At 26.3% G+C, this 22771-nt stretch overlaps 5 protein-coding genes across 11 annotated transcripts; 2 read left to right on the top strand and 3 right to left on the bottom strand.

Annotated features, from left to right (window-relative positions):
- Positions 1–12: 12 nt before the first annotated feature.
- On the top strand, positions 13–6075 carry LOC108003223 (adenylate kinase isoenzyme 6). Of its 2 annotated transcripts, none has more exons than XM_017065363.3 (3): positions 13–148; positions 5465–5616; positions 5713–6075. In XM_017065363.3, exons 2-3 carry the CDS (start codon positions 5491–5493, stop codon positions 6049–6051), a joined length of 465 nt encoding a protein of 154 aa, XP_016920852.1. In that variant the 5' UTR covers positions 13–148; positions 5465–5490; the 3' UTR covers positions 6052–6075. The 2 variants fall into 2 exon arrangements, with proteins under 2 accessions (XP_016920852.1, XP_016920851.1); XM_017065362.3 differs by lacking the exon at positions 13–148 and adding an exon at positions 5093–5367.
- On the bottom strand, positions 2997–5102 carry LOC108003221 (proline-rich protein PRCC). 6 transcript variants are annotated; one of them, XM_062070864.1, is made up of 5 exons: positions 4774–4952; positions 4598–4701; positions 4154–4515; positions 4025–4081; positions 2997–3959 (listed from the first exon to the last, which is right to left on the bottom strand). In XM_062070864.1, the coding sequence occupies exons 3-5, from the start codon at positions 4346–4348 to the stop codon at positions 3060–3062; spliced, it is 1152 nt and encodes a 383-aa protein (XP_061926848.1). In that variant the 5' UTR covers positions 4349–4515; positions 4598–4701; positions 4774–4952; the 3' UTR covers positions 2997–3059. The 6 variants fall into 6 exon arrangements, with proteins under 6 accessions (XP_061926848.1, XP_016920848.2, XP_061926846.1 ...); XM_017065359.3 differs by lacking the exon at positions 4774–4952 and adding an exon at positions 5027–5102 and having other exon boundaries at positions 4154–4701; XM_062070862.1 differs by having other exon boundaries at positions 4598–4964.
- Positions 6076–6244: 169 nt separating the features above from the next.
- Positions 6245–7299, bottom strand: LOC108003210 (iron-sulfur cluster co-chaperone protein HscB). Its single transcript, XM_017065345.3, has 3 exons — positions 6931–7299; positions 6591–6847; positions 6245–6516 (listed from the first exon to the last, which is right to left on the bottom strand). The coding sequence occupies exons 1-3, from the start codon at positions 7297–7299 to the stop codon at positions 6387–6389; spliced, it is 756 nt and encodes a 251-aa protein (XP_016920834.1). The 3' UTR covers positions 6245–6386.
- On the top strand, positions 6934–8479 carry LOC108003212 (small ribosomal subunit protein bS6m). Its single transcript, XM_017065348.3, has 4 exons — positions 6934–7645; positions 7798–7937; positions 8028–8192; positions 8260–8479. Exons 1-4 carry the CDS (start codon positions 7601–7603, stop codon positions 8360–8362), a joined length of 453 nt encoding a protein of 150 aa, XP_016920837.1. The 5' UTR covers positions 6934–7600; the 3' UTR covers positions 8363–8479.
- Positions 8480–8484: 5 nt separating this feature from the next.
- LOC108003211 (myophilin) lies at positions 8485–21942 on the bottom strand. The gene is made up of 5 exons (XM_017065347.3): positions 21885–21942; positions 20763–21125; positions 10000–10136; positions 9711–9915; positions 8485–9384 (listed from the first exon to the last, which is right to left on the bottom strand). Exons 2-5 carry the CDS (start codon positions 20814–20816, stop codon positions 9214–9216), a joined length of 567 nt encoding a protein of 188 aa, XP_016920836.1. The 5' UTR covers positions 20817–21125; positions 21885–21942; the 3' UTR covers positions 8485–9213.
- Positions 21943–22771: the final 829 nt, after the last annotated feature.

Raw genomic sequence — 22771 nt, 5'->3', positions numbered from 1 at the left:
TAGATCTACCATTTTATGAGATTTTGTGTCTCATGTTTTAAAATATTCATTGCAAAATATTAAATTGTTTAGTATATTCTCTACGATTAAAAGTGATTAGTGCAGAAATTATATTTAATCCAGCCACAGAAATTAGTAAAAGAAACAAGTAAAAATATTTCTTTTGTTATATTCTCATATTAATATATAACCATCGATATATACATACATATAGAATGAAAAAAAATCATTTATTCACTTGAAATATTTCACTTATGATTTCACTTTTTGATAATATTAAAAAAATTTGAAAATTTTTTATATCTTTATATATAGAATTTGCATCAACTAATATACTAAAAAATATATATCACATAAAACTGATCATTACAGGTTCTTAACGCATTTATTAATAAAAAAATTAATAATATTATATGCTTCCCTTGAAACTATTTAATTTTTGGAACATTTTTTAATATTATCAACAATATTTCTAATAATCAATTCAAATTATATATTATTTATATTCATAAAATTTTTACAATAAAAAATGTTGTAAAGAAATGAAATTCGATATTACAAAAAATAGCATTTGTAAAAGATAAATATATAAAATGTATTTCTAATTAAGATAAATAATAATATAGATAATAAGATAGTAATAAACTTTAAGTAATTTCGAATTAAGAAAACTAAAAAAAAATGTTTATTAAAAAAAGCATATATGAAATAAATATCTGATGATAAATATCTTTAGAAATAAGAAAACTATCAAAAAATATAATATCCCAAAAAGTAATAAAATTAAAAGATAAATATATCTCGATAAATATATAAAATTAGATTAAAAATTTTTATTTTTAGAAATATAAAAAAAATTTTGCGTGCCACTTCTTGTTCCATTATATTTTCCTAATATGAAATCGAAAATTTAGCTAAAAATTTTCATATTTAATATTTTTTCAAAAATTGCGTGCCACTTTCTGTCGAATTATCTTCTTCTAATTTAAAATTTCTAGCATTAAATTTCTGTTTAAATTATATTCATTTTATAATTAAAGAATATAATTCGAGAAGAATATAACATGTTAGAATTTTCTAAAATTTATTTATATTTTTATTATTTTTATATACTTACCTAATTTTTATATACTTACTTTGTATACTTACTTCTTTAAAAAGTTAGAATTAAAAATTTTTTGATTATTTTACTTAATTCTGAAATTTGACATACTTACCTCTTTTAAGCTGTCATATTTTCTAGAATTAAACATATACAAGGTGTTAATATATTCTTGAAATATATTTTTGGAAAATCAATTTTATAGATTTATTCATTAAACTTACCTTTTAAAATTTCGATTCCTGAAGTTTATTTATTAAGTTATAAGCAATTAAGTTTACGTTAGATAAAATAAGACGGAAACAAAATGAACCGATGTGACAAAGATAAAGTTGTCTCATTAACATTTATAACTTTCACAACTTTCACAAGATTTAGTATTTTATAAATTTTATTGTTACTGAAAATAAATAATTATGAATCGTAATTCAAAAATTTAAAATCGTATTTAAAAAACATGATTTTTTATATACATGATCATATATTTTTAAATATATGATCCGTTGACAATTAATCTAAATAGATACTAATTACATAAAAAAAATTAAAATCAATATTTAAATTATGATTTATAAATATATATTATCATTAATTTATGTATACAAGTTAATTTTTTAAATGTGTTAATAATTTATATGTGTATTTTTGACTAATAAATATAATTGATATAAAAATTTCATCTTAATCGCTTTTTACCTACATGAAGATATGTCCTAAATTTGCAAATAAATTTTTTAATTTTTAAAAATTTTATTTATAATAAAATATTATCACAAATTCCGAAAAACGGACTTAATGTATATATTGAATATGAATATATTCAAATATAAATTAAATTTATTAAGAAAGCAACATATCTTTCAATTAACAAAAATTTATGTATTTTGAAACAAATAAAATACAATTTGCAATGACTTTTTAATGAAATGAATATTAATATTTATGTGGAATTGATATGGTGTAACGTAAAATAATATTTTTTTTTAATAAAAACTACAGTGATATATAAAATAAAATATTTTAAAATTATATAATAATTAAAAATAAGTCTTGCATAATAAATGGATATCATTGTATTTTGTGATTTATTATTACAAATTGATACTTTTTTAAATATTATACATTATGCACAAGATATGAAGTGAAAAAATTATTTTTTTATTCAATAGAGTAATCAAATTTTTTATAAAAATAAATATTAGAGACAAATAAAAACAATATATTTTTGAAAAATAAATATTAATATAACTATTATCGATTAAATTAAATTTGGAAGTAGGCATTACCTTACCTAATAACATCAAATAAGAATAATAAGAAATAATTTTATTAAAAAAAAATTAAATGATTTTAATGTTACATTGAGTGTAGTGAATAAAAAAATAAAAATAAAGAAAAAGAAATAATGTGTATATAAAGAGAATATAATAATTTTTAAAAAAATATTTTAATTTTTCAAAAAAATTTAATCATTTATTTTGTTATAAATTTTTTTAAAAGTTTTATTGAGAACTCTCAGGAAAACTAAGAAAATATTTATTGTAATCATATTTCATTATATTGTAATCATATTATATTAAAAGGTTAGTAAATCAATAAATATATTATAGAAAAATTAAAAACTAATTTAATATATAAATTAATAATCTCTAATACTATTCAAAAATATTAACTAAATAGACATTTACAAATATTTGATAAATTAATAAAATATAATCATTATTTTAGTCAACATAAAGATTTGTCATCAAATTTATTATAAATATAAGTTTTAATCAACAAGATTATATTAAAATATAAAATGAACTTTAAAGAATACATTATTAGAAAAAACAAATTATTATTTTGAATAATAATGATAGAGAAACTATTAATTAATATGATATTTTATAACTTTTTCATTTTTCTATAATTATAAGAAAAAAATATATGTACACATTTTACAAATGTTTTTTATTTAAAAACCATATTTTGATTGAGTTTGTTTCCTTGTTAATCTATTTTGTGCCCATTGATTCTTCAATTCCATTTCCATTGCTTTAGCTTGATGTGCTAAATATGTTATTTGATGTTTCTTTTTAGATTGAGAACTTACTCCACCACCTTGCATAGATATTGGTCTTTGTATAGGCTCTTCTGTTAATGCTTTTATTAACCATTCTCTTTCATCTGGTTTAATATCTTCTCCATTTATTTCTATAATATTTGCTTCTTCAATTTCTTTAGGTTTTCGTTTCACACCTCTTTTTCCACAAAGATATTCTATAGCCTTGTCATCAAAAGCTACATTACCTTCTGTATCTATATTATATTCTTGTTCAGGTACTGGTAACTTTGGACCTATTTCTGTTTTATTTTTTAATAATATTTCTTCCTTTGGCAAATCTATGACATTACTTAATGATGTTTTTTGAGATTTATTTGTACATATTTTTTTTATATCAATTTTAGAACTAGTGAAGTATTTAAATGAATCATTTTTATTTGGATTATTCTTAAATTCTAAATCAGAATTATTTAAATTTATATCAGTACTCAAAGAATCTGATAAAATATTTGAAACAGTATCATTTTGTGTTAGAGCAAAAAAATCTGTAATAGAATTATTATCCTTATCTGTTGCTTCACTTTCGTCATCTTCAGAATTTGATTCATGAGTTACATTTATAGAATTTGTTATTATAGGTTTTTTTATAGTTCTTATATTAGAGCTTTTTATATCTGTATCTTTAATAAATGAAACTTTTGTTTGATTAGTTTCTATAGTAGATTTAATAATAGTAGGTACCAAATTATTAGAACTTTTAATGTCAATTCCTTTAGGTGGAGGTAACAGAGCAAAAAGTTTAGTACCCTTCTGAAAATACATATATATATATTTTACTTTCTTACAAAAATATGAATATTATGATAAATACTTACATTTGATGGCTTTAATTTATTACATTTAGGCTCATTTTCCTTTGGAGTATCTACAAACTTTAAATAAGAAAATGTATTAATTTAAAAAAGAAAAATATTATATACACATTACATTTAAAAATTTCTTACTTCAGATAAAGAAGGCACCATTATTTTAACTGGTACTCGATCCTTTTTTACTGATTTTCCAGATTTAAATTCTTTTTTCGGAGGAATATCGTCTTCTTCTATGATATTATTTATTTCCGTAATTAAAGTTTTGGGTTTAGGTAATTTATTAAATTGTATTTTTTCTGATGATTCGTTTGTCTTAGGTACATCCATTCCAATCACATTATTTTTATCATTTTCTTGTTGAAAAGTATTATCGTTTGATAAACATAACTTATTATTTGTTTGTAGAATTGTAATTTCTGATGTAATTTTATTTTCATTTTCTGCATTACAATTATTTCTTTCATCATCTGAACTTTCATCACTACTTTCATATGCTACAAGACTCATTGTTAAGAAAAAATACTCAGATAACTGAAATTATTGTTTGGGATGCAACATATACGTCAAAATAATAACCTTAAAGAATATTTGTAACCATAGAATCGTACACAATCTGAGATAGATTTACCATCTTATATACGATTTGTAAATTGCCATATTCGTTTCTGACGTTATCGATTCTGCAAAAAAATAAAATTACGATGCAGTTAAATATAAAAACATAAAATATATAGTATATATAAAATAAATACTATATAAATATAAAACATATTAAAACATATGTAAATAAATATAGATATGAATAAAATATATATTTGAATAATTGAATTGAATAGATTTTTTTAAGATTTCGTTTAATTAAAAAAAAAAAAACAAAAAAAAAATAAATTTAGTCAAATATCGGAACTGTATCTTAAATGCATAAATTTTGCAATCAAGCATAGACAAAGAAATCAAATAGTGGAAGAAGGATATAGAATAAAAATTAAAAAATCAAAAAATTACCTTCAGAATGCTTGTAATCTTATTTTGAATCGAATCGGTAATGTTGAAAATGACACTAAAATGGTAAAGAATTCCTTGTCCCTGAAACAAAAAAATTCATTGAATGTTAGATCTATTCTATATTTTGTCTGTGCTATTAACTTTGTCTTAAAAATAATTTATATTAATTTTAAATGTATATACGTTATTAGTATTACAATCGTATGTGATAAGATTTTATTAAAATTGTTATTTCTTAACAATGTGATTAATTTCAATATTAATAAAATATTAATAAACATAATTAAATGGCTTTAAGATGATCAATATGAATAGAACTTCTCCAAATATTTTAATAACAGGTTAAATTAACAAACAACAACTTTAAAATAAATTAAAATAATAATAATTGTTTTCGTATTTAAAAATAAAATTATTTATAATCAATTTTATTTTTAGGTACACCTGGAGTAGGAAAAAGTTTAATGTCTCGTATTTTATCTGAAAAAACTGGATTAACCTGGATTGATGTTAGCAAGTTTGCTATTGAAAAAGAATGTTTAGAGGAATATGATGAGGTATATCAATGTCCTATTTTAGATGAGGATAAGGTAATTCATAAAAAAATTTTAATTTTCATATAAATATATTATTTTTCATAATTATATAATATTATTATATTAAGATATTATATTTTTTAATTGCAGTTATTGGATGAAATGGAAACCTTTATGTGTGAAGGTGGAAAAATTGTTGATTATCATGGAGCTGATTTTTTTCCAGAAAGATGGTTTGATATTGTTTTTGTATTAAGAACAGACAATACTATTTTATATGATCGTTTAAGAGACAGAGGTTATACAGGAAAAAAGTTAGAAGATAATATAGATTGTGAAATATTTCAAACCATTCTTGAAGAGGCAAGATTAGCTTACAGAGAAGAAATAGTTCATGAACTGACAAGTAATAATATAAATCAAATAACAGAAAATGTAAATAGAATATGTCAATGGATTGAAATGTGGAAAATAGATAATCAAGAATAAATTAAATTAAATTTTGAGTTTTAATATCTTGTCTTCATCATGATTATGTTTTTATTATATACATATATTTTTTTAACAAAGATATAGGAGTTATTTAAAGAATATAAATATTAAAAAAAATATATATATTAATATAATTAAAATATTAATTAATATATAAAGAAAGTTTTATCAGAAATATAATAAAATGTTGTAAATTTGTACATATATTACAATATATTTTTTACGTTAACAATATACATTTACATAAAATTAAATATATATATTATAATAATTATATTAATTATATATTAAATTACAATTATATTACAATTTTACTAATATTAAAATTATATTTATTCTATTATACCTAAATCATATTTTAATTTTTTTAATCTATTATTTATGCTATTATAATATTTCATTTGTATAAGGAGAGATTCTGCTTTCTTAATATCTTCCTGTTCAAATGCAACTGCTACATTCCTATATAAAAACATATTTATTAATTATATATATTATTAATAAGACTATAAATTTTTAAGTAGAAAAAATATTACATTATTAAATTATTTAATATAGTCTCATTCTCTTGTATTAGTTTTTTTATTTTTTCTTCATTATTTGCAGCATCTTCTATTTCTTCATTCTTTTCCATAATTTCCATTAAAAATTCTGCATTCACATTATCTGTTCCTTCTGATATTGTTATACCATTTAATTCTAGCATATATAATCCTCTCTTTAGAGGATGTAATAATGTACTATAAGCTTTATTTACTAATGATGATAAAATCTCAGAAAATTGCTTTTCTTTCTAAAAAATAAAACAAGACAAATTAATAAAAATTAATAATGTATTTATAAATATATTACTATACTTAATAAATTAATACTTACCTCAGATTTGTTACTAAATTTATCAGGATGTAACAGTTTTTGCAATTCTTTATATTTTTTTTGAATTTCCGTAACATTAACATCGTAAGTTTTTGGAATATCTATTATATCAAAATAAGTTAAATTTTCAGGTGGTTTTTGTAAAACTTTACATTTAGAGCAAAATAAATCAGATTTATATGTAAAATTACAATTCCAACATTTTAATGGACTATCACTTGAATATTTTGAAATATTCATTAAAGTTAACGAAGAAATATAATTTTTATCTACATAGTGCGAATATAGATTTTCTTGTTGCTGTATAAAATTTAAATATAAAACATTATATCTTTTTATAAGATTAAAAAAATTTTTTCTCAAATACATATTTTTAATACAAATTTATCATAACCTTATTGTTTATTAATTTCAAAATAAATTGATGATAGGTTCTTAAATTTTCTATTAATAATACAAAACTATTAAATATTATTTAATATTAATTAATATTATTTAATTTTATTATTTATTAATCAATACATATATAAAAGAATCTGATCTATATAATAAATTGTAAAATATTACGTATCATGCTATGTGTAGTTCGTGATTCTTATTGTCAATGAGAAAAATCTATATTATTTTTTCAATTAAAATTTCATTTATATATTGAAAAATAAACGCAAACATGCCGACGTATGAAATGCCATTATTATTACGATTAGCAAACAAGGTATTGTAATCTTTAACGGATTTTAAAACATTTATTTCATTTTATAGATTTGTTAACCTAAATATAAGTATTTTATGTTATTGATAATATAATAATTAACTATCAAAATAATAAACGATCAAATATTAATTATCAATGAATAATATTTCCAGACAGAATATGTAACTGTTTTAAAAGATGTAGCAAAATCAATATTTGAAACAGGTGGAATTATTAGAAAAATTGAAAATTGGGGTATTAAGGAACTTCCATGTAAAACAAGTGCTCATAATAATATTCATACACAAGCAAGGTAAATATTTATCATTATATTTTTTATTTTTTTATGTATTTATATAATATATGTTAATCAAATAATTAATTATACAATTATTATTTTCAGCCATTTTATGTTTTCTTTTGATTCGCCACCATCTCAAGTTATTAAAATTCATGAAGATTGTAGAAGAAACAGAAGTATAATTAGAGTACAGATATATTTACAAAATATACCACCTAAAAATATAAAATGCACATTTGAAGAAGAAATGTTACCTCCACCTTATAGGTATTTTTTAACTTAATAGCATTCATAATAAGTTCTCATTTCTAATATATGTTTTTATTTATTTTAGACCTAGTGTTCAAAAACTTTTGGAACAAGCTAAGAAACACAAACGTTATCAAACTAAATTCAAATATAATTCTGGTCTTGATTATTATCCTTTCATGAGATAAAAGAATTATTTGTTTATTACATAATATATGTTATTTACAAATAAAATGTTGATTTGCTTAATTGTATAAATAAAAACTTAGATAAAAGTAAAGAAAATAAAAATTGATAAGAGAAAAGATCATTTATTTATGTCTTTTTAAGTCATTTATTAACTCATATTATCATTACATTATGAAAAATTATTTTTATAATCATCAAAAAATATTTGTACAAAATACTTAATATAATAATATATCATTTATCATCATATAATAACTATAATAGTTATCGTCTTACGCGCAACATGAATCTTTTAAAGTATAATTTGGTTACACTGTAACTCGTAAAGGGTTTTATAATAACATTGACAAAGCCACAGCTCTGTTTCATAATTTATCTGTAATATTTAACAAATATATAGTCTTATTATCCAATTGTGTTTAGTAGCACAACATATTTTTTTTTTGTTTATATTTGCAAATAAATTGTTTTCTTGTTAAAGGATCTTTTTAATACATTAACAATATATATATATTATGTTTTAAAATATACATATCGAATTTTTAGAAGAGACATAACTTTTTATTTTTTACACTTTAACTTATACTGTGTAACTTTGAGATTACTCATTTCTTTAAAAAGGAAGTACAAAAATTTTTATGTTGTACTTTTCTATCTTTTTGTTTAAATACATAGAAAATTATCTATGCGCAAAAATGAGTTTTGTGCACCATTTAGAATTAACTTGGACCACGATAAGAAACATTGTTGTACAACAAAATTTTTTCCGTAAGTCTAGTATATCGTAAAGATAAAATTAGAGACAAGAGTGAAACTGGAATTTTTGTAAATGGCATTTAGACGAATAGATTTACATATGTCTAGTGTTTCCGAAATTAATGCCACTCTGATTAGCACCTTTATTACTACCATATTGTAAACTAATTACACCCTGTCCAGCTCTTAATTGTTCTTCAGTAAAATTACGTATATTTTTGTCCGCTTCTTTTGGTCCGATGCTTGGTTTGCCATAATTACCCGCCTACAAATGAAAATTGTAATTATTTATCTAATTATAATTAAAATTAAAATTAAAATTATAAGTAGATAATCTTCAAAAATTAATTTTTTATAAATGACAATTAAAACTAACGAAGAATTTTTTTATATAAAATTATTTTTATATATCAATCATTGCAATCTAATTTTATTTCTAATTTAAATGACATCAATATAGATAAAATATTGAAGTTTCAAAGGAATTTATGTAAAAGGGAAATTTTGAATGGTTGTAATTGTTGTAATGGTTGTAGTAAACTGAAAGAGAAAAATTTTTTTGAAAGAGAAATTTCATATGTGTATATGTACCTTTCTACCGAGAGATTGCAAACAAATTACGACTGAATTGAGATTTTGTCTTTCCCAAAGATCAACAGTTTGGAAGGTTTCTTGGGCTGGAACACCTAATGTTCTAGCAGCCTCGAGGAATGCATTGATGTTCTCCATACATTTAAATGCCAAACTGGTCTTGTTAACTTTCTTCACGGATCCTTCTTTAATATCATTCACCAATCTGAAAAAAAGATAATGATTAATTATCATTTCAAAAAATTGAAAGAAAATTAATCGTTGACATTGTTTAGTAAAGTGTAACTACTTGCAAAGAAGGACTCCATCTTTCAAAATTTCATAAAAATTGTCCATGTCTCCGTTAGTGTTTATATTCTCGCCGGTGATCGTTTTGATCCATTCCAAACATTCTTGTGCCAATTCCTCGCTGTATTTGCTGTTAATCTGTAACAGAAATACATTTATGATTATCAGTAAAGATTATCAAGTTTTCTTTGCATAATAAAAGGATAGTAAAATTCCATTTATCCATTTGAACTCCATTTATTAAATCTAAAATTATCTAAATACTTATCTGAATTCTTATTAAATGAATTTTAATTATATGAATTGTTTGTTTCTTAAAATGAATTAGATGAAGATTCTATTATAATGAAATTATTAAATAAAATAAAATTAAGAGAAGAAAAAAAAGCTAAATTTTTTATTAATATATTATTATATTTTAGATTACAAGAAAAATTAGTTATTTTAATTCATATTTTATCACGACAAAGATTTCACGAGATTCTCGTCGATCTTTCAAGTAAGGGGCACGAGCCATTACCGACTGCCTGTTATTAATTATGCGATGTGCCAGTGATCCAAGTAACACATCCTGTAGGGTCTGCGACACAAGCGTGGCCGGAGTCACTGACCCAACTTGTTTAAACACTTCATTCGTTGTTTCTTCGTGGTACCTCGCAAATCTTGTCCATGAATGAAAGCAGTTTCGACGAAATTTTTTGTATCGCTCAAAAAGATTGAAAAGATATCTCAATTTATTCTTCTATCGGGAATAAACTTCTCAAAAGCAAATTTTTATTTCTTTCAAAGAATACGCAACATATACCACGCGAGATACTTATTTGTTTACAAGAAAAGATCATTTATAAATCGAGAAGAAATTTAATTCGATCCAAGAGAAAAAAAATCTTCTAATTTGAAAATAAAGTTCAGGAATTCTTTCGTTTTTAAGCACGAAACTCGTTCCCGAGTTCACGATCTTATAAAAGACGATTATGAACGAGCACGCCAACAACTCGACGAACTCCGTGTATCCTAAAGCCCGTGGAGAACGCGTAATGGGCGCACAGTTATTCACGTAAAGGCTACCTAAAAAGGAGAGGTTCGTAAGCATGGACCGTCGTATTCATCCCGATGCAGTATGCATATTCCGTTAGCCATACGGTGTCTTGATCGTGATATATTTCACGTGCCTCGTAAAACTCACCAGTCTCTTGATCGATACAATTAGAATAATATACTGGAGGTATATATATATATATATATATATATATACATATGAGTTCTGGTAGTTGTTAAGTCGCAGATGCGATTTTCTCAGATATTTTTCCTTTTCTTTTTATATATATATTTTAGAATATATTAAGTTGAATTTATATACTATGTATACAGTATACAGAAAGTTTTATTGAATAATCTATGATATTATACAGAGATCAAAAATATTATTTCTAAATTAAATGACGATTTTTTTTATACTCAGGAAATATATATATATATATATAAATAATGGGCAAACAATGGACAATTTTATTATGAAGAAATATCACGCTGAAAATATTCACTTTCACCGTCATTCAGTCTGTTAACGTTGACACCTCCTTCGCAAAATAAATATATGCATAAGCAATTATAATATATCATTAATATGAATAATGACGATCGTTAAATTAAAAGTAAATTCTTTTTCCTCGAACGTATCTTATTGTCTTTCATTTTGTTATTACTGATTATCTAGAAGACAAAGGAAACGATATTTTTGTGTACAAGCAAACTTTTTTCCATTTAAACCTATCTTGTTTCAATGTAAAGACACCTAGTTTACTATCATTAATCATATTCTAAGCCTTAGTTTTTCGTTTTTCTAATAATGTTTTCAAACAACATTGTTATCATAAAAAAATTCTCTACTAATCGTTCGATAATGATAATTTAGAATAATTTTTAATATATAATAAATAATGGCAAATAAAGATTAATGTATCAAAAGATTACGCGTTATAAAATATTATATTTCTCTGGGAATATTTTTCATAAAAAAAAATAATAATAATAATAAAAATTCTCGTTAAAATTTGTGAACGCATAGAAAACGTTTAAGAAATGATAACAGGTAAATTATTGTCGTTGCAAGTGTTTTTTTTTCTCTACAATTTTTGTCCTATCCAATGATAACATTCGGAAGCAGCGGACTTCGCTATCTCCTCCCTTATATCTCGCGATATAAACCCACGATGTAGAGCACGATGCGAATTCTATATTTAGGTATTAAGTAAGCGCATGATAATTTCATTAACGTGAAAAAAAAAATGATATGCGAGAAATGCGTTAAAGAAATGATAGAGCACTTTAGGCCGATCGAATAGAACGAGACAGAAACGGTATCGAGCAATACGATTAACGTTTATAAAAGCGCTTTTCGGATTATTTAATACGAGATCATAACATTGATGAGTCTTCTAAGCTTATAATTTCCATTGCGAGCCATTTGCATGCGAATACATCATTAATTCTTTTGCGATTTTATATTTAATTATATTTCTATGTATTATCTTTATGTTTTTCATAGATATTACATTAAATATGAGAGAATAGAATATTAAATTTTAATAAATTTAATTCTTTGATCATTCTATTCCTTGATTTTATAACGAAGAATTTTTTAATTTTATAAAAAAAAAATAATCGAATATGATAATGATACCATAATGCTCTTTCAAAAAAATTACCTTTGCCCAATTGCATACCAAGATGTTGAAGTCAAGATCTTCTGAAACAAGTTTCTAGAGAAGGGTGTGGTGTGGAATTTATTCTATTCAAAATCATGCAGGGTTGCAGCTGAATCCTCGCAGGTATAATTTTTCTTCTCTTTCTGATGTGTGTTATTTCAGAAAAGTACGCTCGTTCCTCAAATTTAGATGCCATTTTTTTCGAGGAATTTTACATTGATAGTAGATTTAATAAATATAATATGATGAAAAAATATACAATTATCAATGATATGATAATATGATAGGATTTGAATAATTCTCTTTGATCATTGATCTTTGTTCGATATCTCGGGAAATTTGAAATGATGCTGCTGTCCAGTTTTATTTCGTCTTTATTTATCAATAAGTAATTAAAATAAGTAATCAAAATGCCTAAAAATTACTTTTATCTCTTATGAATGAAATTTAAAAAATCTAATTTAATAATAATAACATCATTATAATAACATCAATTTATCGACTGATTTTAAATGTTCAGCTTTATTAACTTTAATGTTACTTTTTATTGTTCGAAAAAAAATTGCAGCTATATATTTTGCAAAAAAAGTACTTACTTGTATCGTAGACTGTTCCAAATATAAGTGTACGTCAGTTAGCAGGGCAAGTGTTTGCAATTAAAGAATCGTTTCGTGTCTTTTTAGTAGTTGTGTGACAATGACGCTTTTAATGGCTCTCTAGCTCGTTCACGGTCATGAAAAATGGGTCAAAGGCTTGACTATCAATGAACCAGTGGGCAAATTGAAGGAATTGCTCTTCTCCAAGATGCTGCCGCCAGCAAAATCGTTTTCCTTGTTACACAGAGTACACTTTAGATTAATTTATTGGCCATAGAATTAACGTTGTTAACCAACTTACGATTGGAGAAGTAACGATACTTCTTCATTTGATTGAAGAAGTAACGATATCTTTTCATTTGATCGACGAGATAAATCGAGATGATTAATTCGAAATTCTCTTTGAATTTTTTATAATCAATATATCAAAATTTTAATAACGATATTTTGCATAGATTTTATTTTATATATAGATAGATAGATAATGTTGTACAATTTGTATTCAATTTATTTGATAGGAGTTTTCTATTACGAAGATGCTGCCAATTTTTACTAAATTGAAACGAATTATTTTTTCATTAATAACAATTCTTACCAGTAATAAGATGAGTAAGATGATCGAGCAATCGCTATGAATAAATATCGATGATATTTATCGGTATAACGATAAGTTTTCAAGTTTTTATTTATATTAGTTATCGATTAAACGATAAGAAAGATTTAAATCTATACAATTTTTTAGAAAACTATCAATCAAGTATTAAGAATAAAAAAGATATCAAATTGATATCGAGCTGATATCAAAGCTTGAAACTGTTTAAATTTTGCACCTGTTGGAAGTTTCAAATCACTGTGTAATAATTACAGATCAATTACACGTCGAATTGTGCTTTTCAATTTTTCACATTTATTATTTAATTCAATAATGTTACATGATAATCGAAATATGTAAAAATATAAAAGAGATATTTTATTACGAATCGAAAAAAAAAAAAAGAAACGAAATAATCGTATATGATTAAATCGAATCACCTTGATCGCTAGCACAAGGAGAACTGCATTTAAGATTGTCCCTTGTTTGACAAGTTTCCATATTGATGTCGAAATCTCTGATAAAAGATTTTTTTTTCTCGATCGTATAATATTTCCTTTAAACGATAAATCATAGATTTATTTAACATTCCACGACGATCCACTTTCTAATACCGATTCATTTATTAATCCATAATCAAATTTTCTTCATTTTTCTTTCAATTGCGATTTTCTATTTTTTTTTTTTTTTCATTCAATCTGACATACTTTTTATTATATAAAAATCTAAACATTCCTGAAACATTAGAATTTATGATTATCGTGTTCGATTCATCTCCATCATAGAGTTTCGAAAGATGGCTCTCTTAGAAATTAAACATCTAATTTTATTGACAAGTTAAATATTAAAAAAAAAAAAAAAAAAGAAAGGAAAAAATCGCATTTTATATTCAGAAAAATCGTTGACCCACTTCAAGAGTCGTCATGATTGCGTAATTCCACAACATGATTCCACAACAGAGATAAATAATTGTGTATTTTCAAACGTGAGCCTGTTCGAAGGTTGCCAGCCATATAAGGATCTCTAAACGAGATGAAGCCCGAACAGGTAAAATACCGTCAATACTTATCGTGTGCTCGCATGTGGAACTTTGTAAGTTGATTTACGTCGATTGCACGGTTATACAATCGTTACGGGACATACATTTAATTCATTTCGCCACTTTATTCGTCATTTCAACCGAGCGTCTCCCGACGAGTCCTGTTAATTTGCCTGTTTCATCGAATAAAATTCACTTTCGCTTTTTTTTCGTTACCGAAAATCATTTCAAGATTTCAATCTGCCCGGATTCTGCACAATTTTGATTAAACGAATTAAAATTATTACGAAAAACTTTTATACAGATTTTTTCACAGCTAGAGAGAATCCAATTTAAATAACAAATTTATGAAAGCTGGCATTGCGTGAAAGATTTTGATTATGATGATTCATCCATGACTCACGTTGTCATTTGGAAGCATCGCGATAACCTATATCGATGGGCCACTTCGACAAACAAGAGTATTGTTCCAAGCCTCATCGGTGGATCGGACCAACATGTTCGTGATTTTTCATTTTTTTTTTTCATTTACTTTTTACGTACGTCGTTTTTTCTTTTTTTTATTTTTCATAAATTCATACCTCGATGAGATATTAAAGCAAAAAGAGATTCATTAATATTAATGCGATTTCCGCTAATGAGCATACAAGATTTCGTCCCATGGATGGAAATTGATCGCGTCTGAAGCGAAGTTCACGGTTGTTTCTCGACCGTGAAATTCCCTCCACCACTCGTGGGAATTGGAGATTGTTAATTTGAAAGAGCGCAAGGCCACGAGGGGAAGAACGTGTCGTGGTCCTTAAGGTCTTTTGTAACTTATTTTTCGCGGGCATGTGGACTGATTAATTATTCCATTAGGAACCTTGTTATGGGATTATATTATATCTTCGCATGCAGAGATCTAAAAAGAGAAAACAGTAAACGGGTGCAAGAGTTGGAAAACGAGCGCTGATAAAAATCTCAAGTTGAACTAATCCTCTATTGAATTGGCTCGCGCGAAAAGTAAAACTTCATTTCCATATCGTTCGATTGGAAACGATTTCGTAACACGTCTCGGTGTTCGATTAAGTAATAAATCATCATCGTCGATAATTAACGTTGGGTTAAATTGATAACTGACGAAGATATGACATAAGGAAGAAACTATGTAACGTCTCGAGTGAGTCACGGGCAAGAGAAAGTTTCATGGAACCCATGCACTTAAACTTTATCACCACACTTTACTCCCAAGAACTACAGACTTCACGATTATGGGATCTCGAGGTAATTCTCTCTAAATACCACTTTACATCTATCAAAGCGCGATGATCAACGCTTTGAAAAATAATTATATCACGAAAGTGATATCACAAAGTACTCGAGAAACTTTACGTTTTCCATTAAATTTTAGAGAATTTCTTCCTAAAAAAAATTGTGCGATTGTGTTAATTGCAATTATGATTAAATTAATGATTATTTAATGTATATAAATTATCATATACAAATTAAAAAATTCCAAAAGACGTAATCATTCGTAACCTTCTTATTCGTCAAGTTTATGATCGGTCACGTATAGACGATCGATTCGGTCGATGGCACATCAAACTAACGGGCTTTCAGTCTATTACATTCTATCGAGATTTCTTCGTCCCTCAAGGTGAATCAGATGAATCGGTGCTCAGTTGAGATAGCCTGTGAATATATTTTCCGGTGAAAAAGAACGAGGATCGGAATGCAGATATAGGATATATTCCAAGTATCACCCAGTATCACGAGTCGCTCGAACAGAATTTGTATTGCACTGCACGGTGTCCTTCGCCTCTATTACCATGCTCGGCCTCACGTGTCAACTAATGATTTGTGCACAAATTTACGTTGCTAACATGTTCTTCGTAATTCGCGATTTTGAATCGCAATTGCGAGAGTGGAAAAACGAAACGATAACTTCGGAAAAATTATATTCCATGATCTTCGCTCGCGATCGTTCAATAATTATAATTGTCTTTTGAAAATTCTTAACTCCATTTTCTTAACTAATATTTAAAAGTTCAGACTTATTTGATTAATCTCTACATCATCATTAAACTTTTTTCTTCTAATCTTCCCTTATTCCATATCTGTATTCCATTCAACTTACATATTTATTTTGCGTTAAAAAGAAATTTTAAGGATTTTACTTCGTTCGTGTCGATCTAGTCGCATTTCATCAGCCACGAAACGAAGATCCACGCGCGGAGATTCGAACGACGGAAGAGGAAAGGTCAGCGGACGTGAGAATTCCTGGAAGGAGGCTGGAAGAATCTGTACGATCGTTAATCCACCAACATTGATTGTAAAAGCAACGGGGAAGAAAATATATAGCGGTAAGGAGCGAGTGTTCCTCGAGATCGCCTTCAGCCATTCGTTCCTAAAACGGAAACCACTTTATAGTGTTTCCGGTGGCTAATGCAGATATCCTCCGCGCGGGGATGAAGCACGCCTATTTTTAGGCCTCGAGTATAATGCCGCACATTCATCGCACTTGGTTCACGGAAACACGTGGCTATAATTGTTATGTCTATTTTGTAACGAAACATGGTTCCCTTATGGTGTATCATGGGGGACGATACGCGGGAATTGAAGTCAGAATTCTTTTGAAAAATATCTTATCATAAGGGTGTGCCGTGTTTAGAACTGATTAGAATTAAATTGCGTGATCTTTGTAAATTAATAGAAAAAGAAACTTTTTATCGAGAATGGAAAATTATGTTTCTTGGAATTCTCGAAAGCTTAATATATAATTTATAAAAATGGATATTTTTATCAAATAATTAGTAGATGGATAATGAAAATTTTATTTGAAAAATATTGTCTATTTGATAAAAAAAAAAATTAGGAAAGATAGATTCAACGAACATTTATGCCTCGAACTCTATTTGTGCCTTGATTATCATACATTATATTCATATTGTATTTATCGAATAACGAGAATCCTATTATCATCTCTTTTGTCGTTACGTGTACGTGCAATGTTTCGTATTAGAATATGAATAACAATTCTATCGATGAATAATATGATTGAGTAATAATAACTGGACAAGCTTATCAGAAGTTTGAATAATAATTACTCTCTGCATTTTTTGCTGTTTCACACTTGTAACAATAAGAAATGATAGAAATGATTGACCTAATAATTATAAAAGGTTTGTGTGGGGTGAATATAAAATACCGATAATAATACTATCGTTGAACTCTCGTCACTCCGCAATTAATATTGCGCGCCAATTTTTGGCAATGATTAATTTTAATACAAATTTAAAAAGAAATTATGTGAAATATAGCACTGACTGATAACATATCTTATTAATCGTAAAAAAATTAAAAAAAATTACCTCTCAAAGATCTTTTCATTATTAGAACATGACGAATCTCGATTTCTTTTTCAGTTCGTTGGATAAACGTCATTGTATCAATAAAAAAAGAAAAAAAAATAGTGAACCAACCATTGCATTCCAATAGCGATAAGGATATCTTCGTATTGAACATACGTTTCTCTGCCATAATGAGCGTCCTTCAGATTAGTTGCTCGCTAATTGTTTCAAAAAAAAAAAAAAGAACAAGTTCGAAAGCAATGTACAACAAACCCTTTGTATTTCGCTCCATTTTTTTCCCCTCCTTGTTTGATATGAAGATGAACGCACCGTTTCTGTTTCTTTCTTCTTTTTAAGAATCGAGTTATTTCCATCGTATGAATATCATATTCGAGGATGACACGATTCCGTTCCAGTTTTTTTATCAATTATTAATTAGGAAAATTGAGATTGCCTCTTTTCTTTCCATTATTTAAGTAAAGTATTTTTTTTTTTTACTTAACGATGATACCATTTCACTTTTAATATGTCTTGAAGATAACGCAGCGAATATATTTTTATGATGACAACGTACCAATGCTTTCATATTTTTCCAAATAATAACTTTAAAATGCACTTTATACATAATTTTTATAAAATATCCTAATACAATGAACGGTAAAAATATATATTTCAAAAGTTATTTTGCTTACCGTATCATTCAAACATTTGTAAAATAAACTAATTTAACCCAAACATCATGAATGAACTCGCGTAAACTACGCGTCATACTACTGTTCCATGTTATGAAAGAGTACAACGTACAAGAATAGACTGGTGATTCCTCGATGAGTGTCATGTGGTCAACCTAGAGATATTAGGATGGTTATAAAGGTGATTCGAGGCGAAAGGATATGTGTACCATGGCCGGTGAGTTTGGTCGAGGGACGCTCCCTTCTTTGGCAACTGGGTCTCGTTTTAATTCTCGGAGGAAGGGATCGGCCGGCAGCTGTTGCTTCGAACACGGTTCCCTCCGAGGCGAATTCGATGGAAACGCGGCGTATGCTCAGGTGTGACGAAAGGAAACAATCTTCGACCGTATCGAAATCGCGATAATCTTCTTGCAAATTCTTTCCTCAGTACCTTGACGTATCTACGATTTGTCATTTCCGTTCACGATGAAATTGCCGTTTAGCAATTTTTTTTCCTTTTTTTCTCCTTTTTTTTTTCTTTCTCTTTTTGTATTTAAAGATGACTCGATTTTAAACTTTGCACGATCGAGAAGATTCGAGAAGAATTTTCTTAATTTTATTTATTGTGGTGTTTCAATTTGAAAGAATAAATTTTAAGATAAAAGTGAAGCGAGAAATCGGAAGATTTTTTTTGATACTTTTGATCAAATTGATAAAAAATTCTTGATGATAACGAAACGCGATTGGATCGAATATGATTTGAAGATGATTGTAGTAATTTTGCATTTTATTTATGTAAAGATTTGATAAAGATTTGATTTGTAATAAAGAATTTGATATTGGAGTAAAGAAATAATAAATATAAGTGTAGAATAATCATTTTGATAGATAGAACGTAAAGATTAGATAGGAAATAAAGATTTATGATTGTAAAGATGATCCTATTATTTTGAAGGATTATATTGAAGTTGAAATTTTTTGTAATTTTTACTTATCGGAAAGGAATTCGTTTAATTAAAGAAGATTATATCATTTTTAAGTGTTAGAGATAAAATTTTCATATAAAATTCTAAAAGGAGAAATTCTTAAGAAGATAAATATTAGAGAATAATTTAATTATTAAAAATCGATAATTTCGAATATCAAAATCACATCACGATTTACCTGTGAACAGCTATTCTTTCACGCTCTGTATTGTAATTATTCATGGGATTATTCTCCAATAAGTGTCATGAAATATCTCTGACATGAGCTTTGTAATCTGCAGACACGAATGATTGTCACGTATGTACATACATAGATACATACAATCTAAGTTAAACCTATGAATTATTCCAGCGATCCTCAACCTCCAAAGAGTCAAAATATTTACCGATTCTAAATTCCTTCCTTAATCTTTTGAGTAAGCAACAGACAATCAGGCTTGATTAAATATTATTTTGATTTAATTTTCGATTGAATAATAAAAATATTTATAAATTCGTTGCATCTTTCTATTTTTTTAATAAAAATATCTGTTATATTATAAAAAAAAAAATAAATTCAACAGAAACGATATCTCAAGTCTAAAATTCCTGACAGATCGAATAAAAAACCTGAAACAAGGAATTTAAATTAAATCTCGGCAATCAATATCACCAAACGTCCACTATATTTTATCAGAACAAATAATTCATTTATCTTTGAGAGCATAGGTGCAATGAACTTGGTAATACGCATGCGCAACCACCCTTACTAGGCCGAATTCCATAAGGGATGGTCTCGCAGTAGGTCATGTATCATCGAACAAAACATATGTATATATATTAAACAAATTTTTTTTTTTTTACCTTTCTTTGCGCTTCCGCCGCAAATCCAGATTTAGTAGCCCTGTTGTTGGCCATTTCGTTCACCTTTGATCCGTTTCACTAAAAAGCAAACTCACAAACAATCGAAATCGTTATCGACCGTGCCACGATGTTCACCGTTCAACGGTTGCGGCTCGACTGACGCGCCTTAGGATCGTATGTCGATCGGCGAGAGTTCTTTCGACGCTTATTGGCCGGACCGGCACTGGTCGAGTATTGAGTTTTCGTTTGACGTCGCGACACGTGACCTCCGTTCTCCAGTCTGGCACGAGGATGACGTCAGACGTCGTCTCTGACGAATTCCTGGAGCCGTTTTCGTATCGAAAAAATTCTGTATCAGCGAATCTAGAAGATATAGTTGTAGTATAAAAAATAATATCGATTATATTTTAATTTGAATTGATATTTTTTTTAATATTTTACAAGATAAAATTACGACGAATGGCACTCCGTAAAAGTAATATTTATACTTTAGAGAAAAACGATATTTAATCGAATAATAACTTTTTTTTAATTATAATTAATAACTTTTTTTATAAGTTATAAGATTTTATGTATATAATATTAACGTAGCAAAAAATTTATAATAAAAAATAAAATTTAAATATAAATGGCGTTGAATGTTGAAAAAAATTAATGAATAATTCTAATCGAAATGATCGAGTTAGTTTTAAAAATTATATATAAATAAACAAGTTTCATTTTTTTACAAACATTTCTTTTTTAATTTTTTGTTGCATCATTAGTGATTGATTGATTTATGTGCAACAGTGATGTTAACTTCGGATATAGACTGATAAATTCTTTGAATGGCACTCCTTACAACTCGAAAGTATCAAAAAATCTTATCATAATCATTGAAGAAAAATTTATTTTCTCCATGATAACGTTTCAGCTTTTCATTTTTGAAGACTTATAATCATGATTTATTTATTATTAAAATCATTTATTTCAATTTTATGATTCTTTTTCCATTATTATATTATAAAAATAAAATATCGTACTTTATAAAACAGGATATAGAAATTTTTATAAAGCGAAAGAATGCCAGCTAAGTCGTAGAACCTACGATGAATATAGATTGTATAGAATCCTTCGTACTACCTTCATCCTGACCACTTTCTCAAGCCCCTCTGTTGCTTTAAGACGTTGCGTTGAGAACTCGTTCTGGAAACGGAACTGGCAATAGAACAACAAAGAAATTTTTATGCGTGTATTTTATTTCTATTTTTCAATAAATCGTAATTGAATCCATTTGTCCCATTTTTAAGACAAATTCCTTTCGAAAGAAATGTTATAAAAAAAAAAAATACATCAAAAGTACCTTTAGCAATAAATAGAACGTATATAAATTTCGTTCTATGATTATTATTGCATAATTATTGCGCATAATTACTATATCTATGCAAATAATATCAAGCAATGATTAGATTGTCTATTTTAAATTCTTTTGTCATTTGAATTATTTATATAATTTTACGTTTTTATGTTTTCTTTATCCAAAGTAGAAGTTGATTTTTGAATATATTTGTTAAGATGTTATAAACCACCCGTCCTATATATTTCTTCTATAAATTATACATCGTACATCGTGATCGTGCATCGCTTTACTTGCATCTCCACTGTATTCTAAGGACATTCAGTGGCCCGTGAGAAAAGCATTGCTGTAACAGAAGGAATGCATGGAATTTAACTTAACAACAGAGTTCTCCTCCAATGAAATTTTGCAAGAATCTATAGAAATCATCGTGTTGCTTAAATTTTATCCTTTCTTTACGTGGAATAATTTGAAGAATCGTTAATGATATTTGAATTATTTTCCTATTTTCAAGAAGTGGAAATTTGTTACTTTTTTTTTCTTTTACAACAGAGATGATTACGAAAACGCGAAAATTGATTTTGTACAAGATTAAACGTTATGCGTTTCATTCGGTAATCGGTATGCAATGAAAACGTGCCATAATAGGGAACAGTTACGCTCGACCTTCTCC

Source organism: Apis cerana, linkage group LG1 (genome assembly GCF_029169275.1).
Source record: "Apis cerana isolate GH-2021 linkage group LG1, AcerK_1.0, whole genome shotgun sequence".
Classification (NCBI taxonomy): Eukaryota; Metazoa; Arthropoda; class Insecta; order Hymenoptera; family Apidae; genus Apis; species Apis cerana.
The sequence above is the reverse complement of the archived record's forward strand: the minus strand, read 5'-3'. Positions and strand labels throughout refer to the sequence as shown.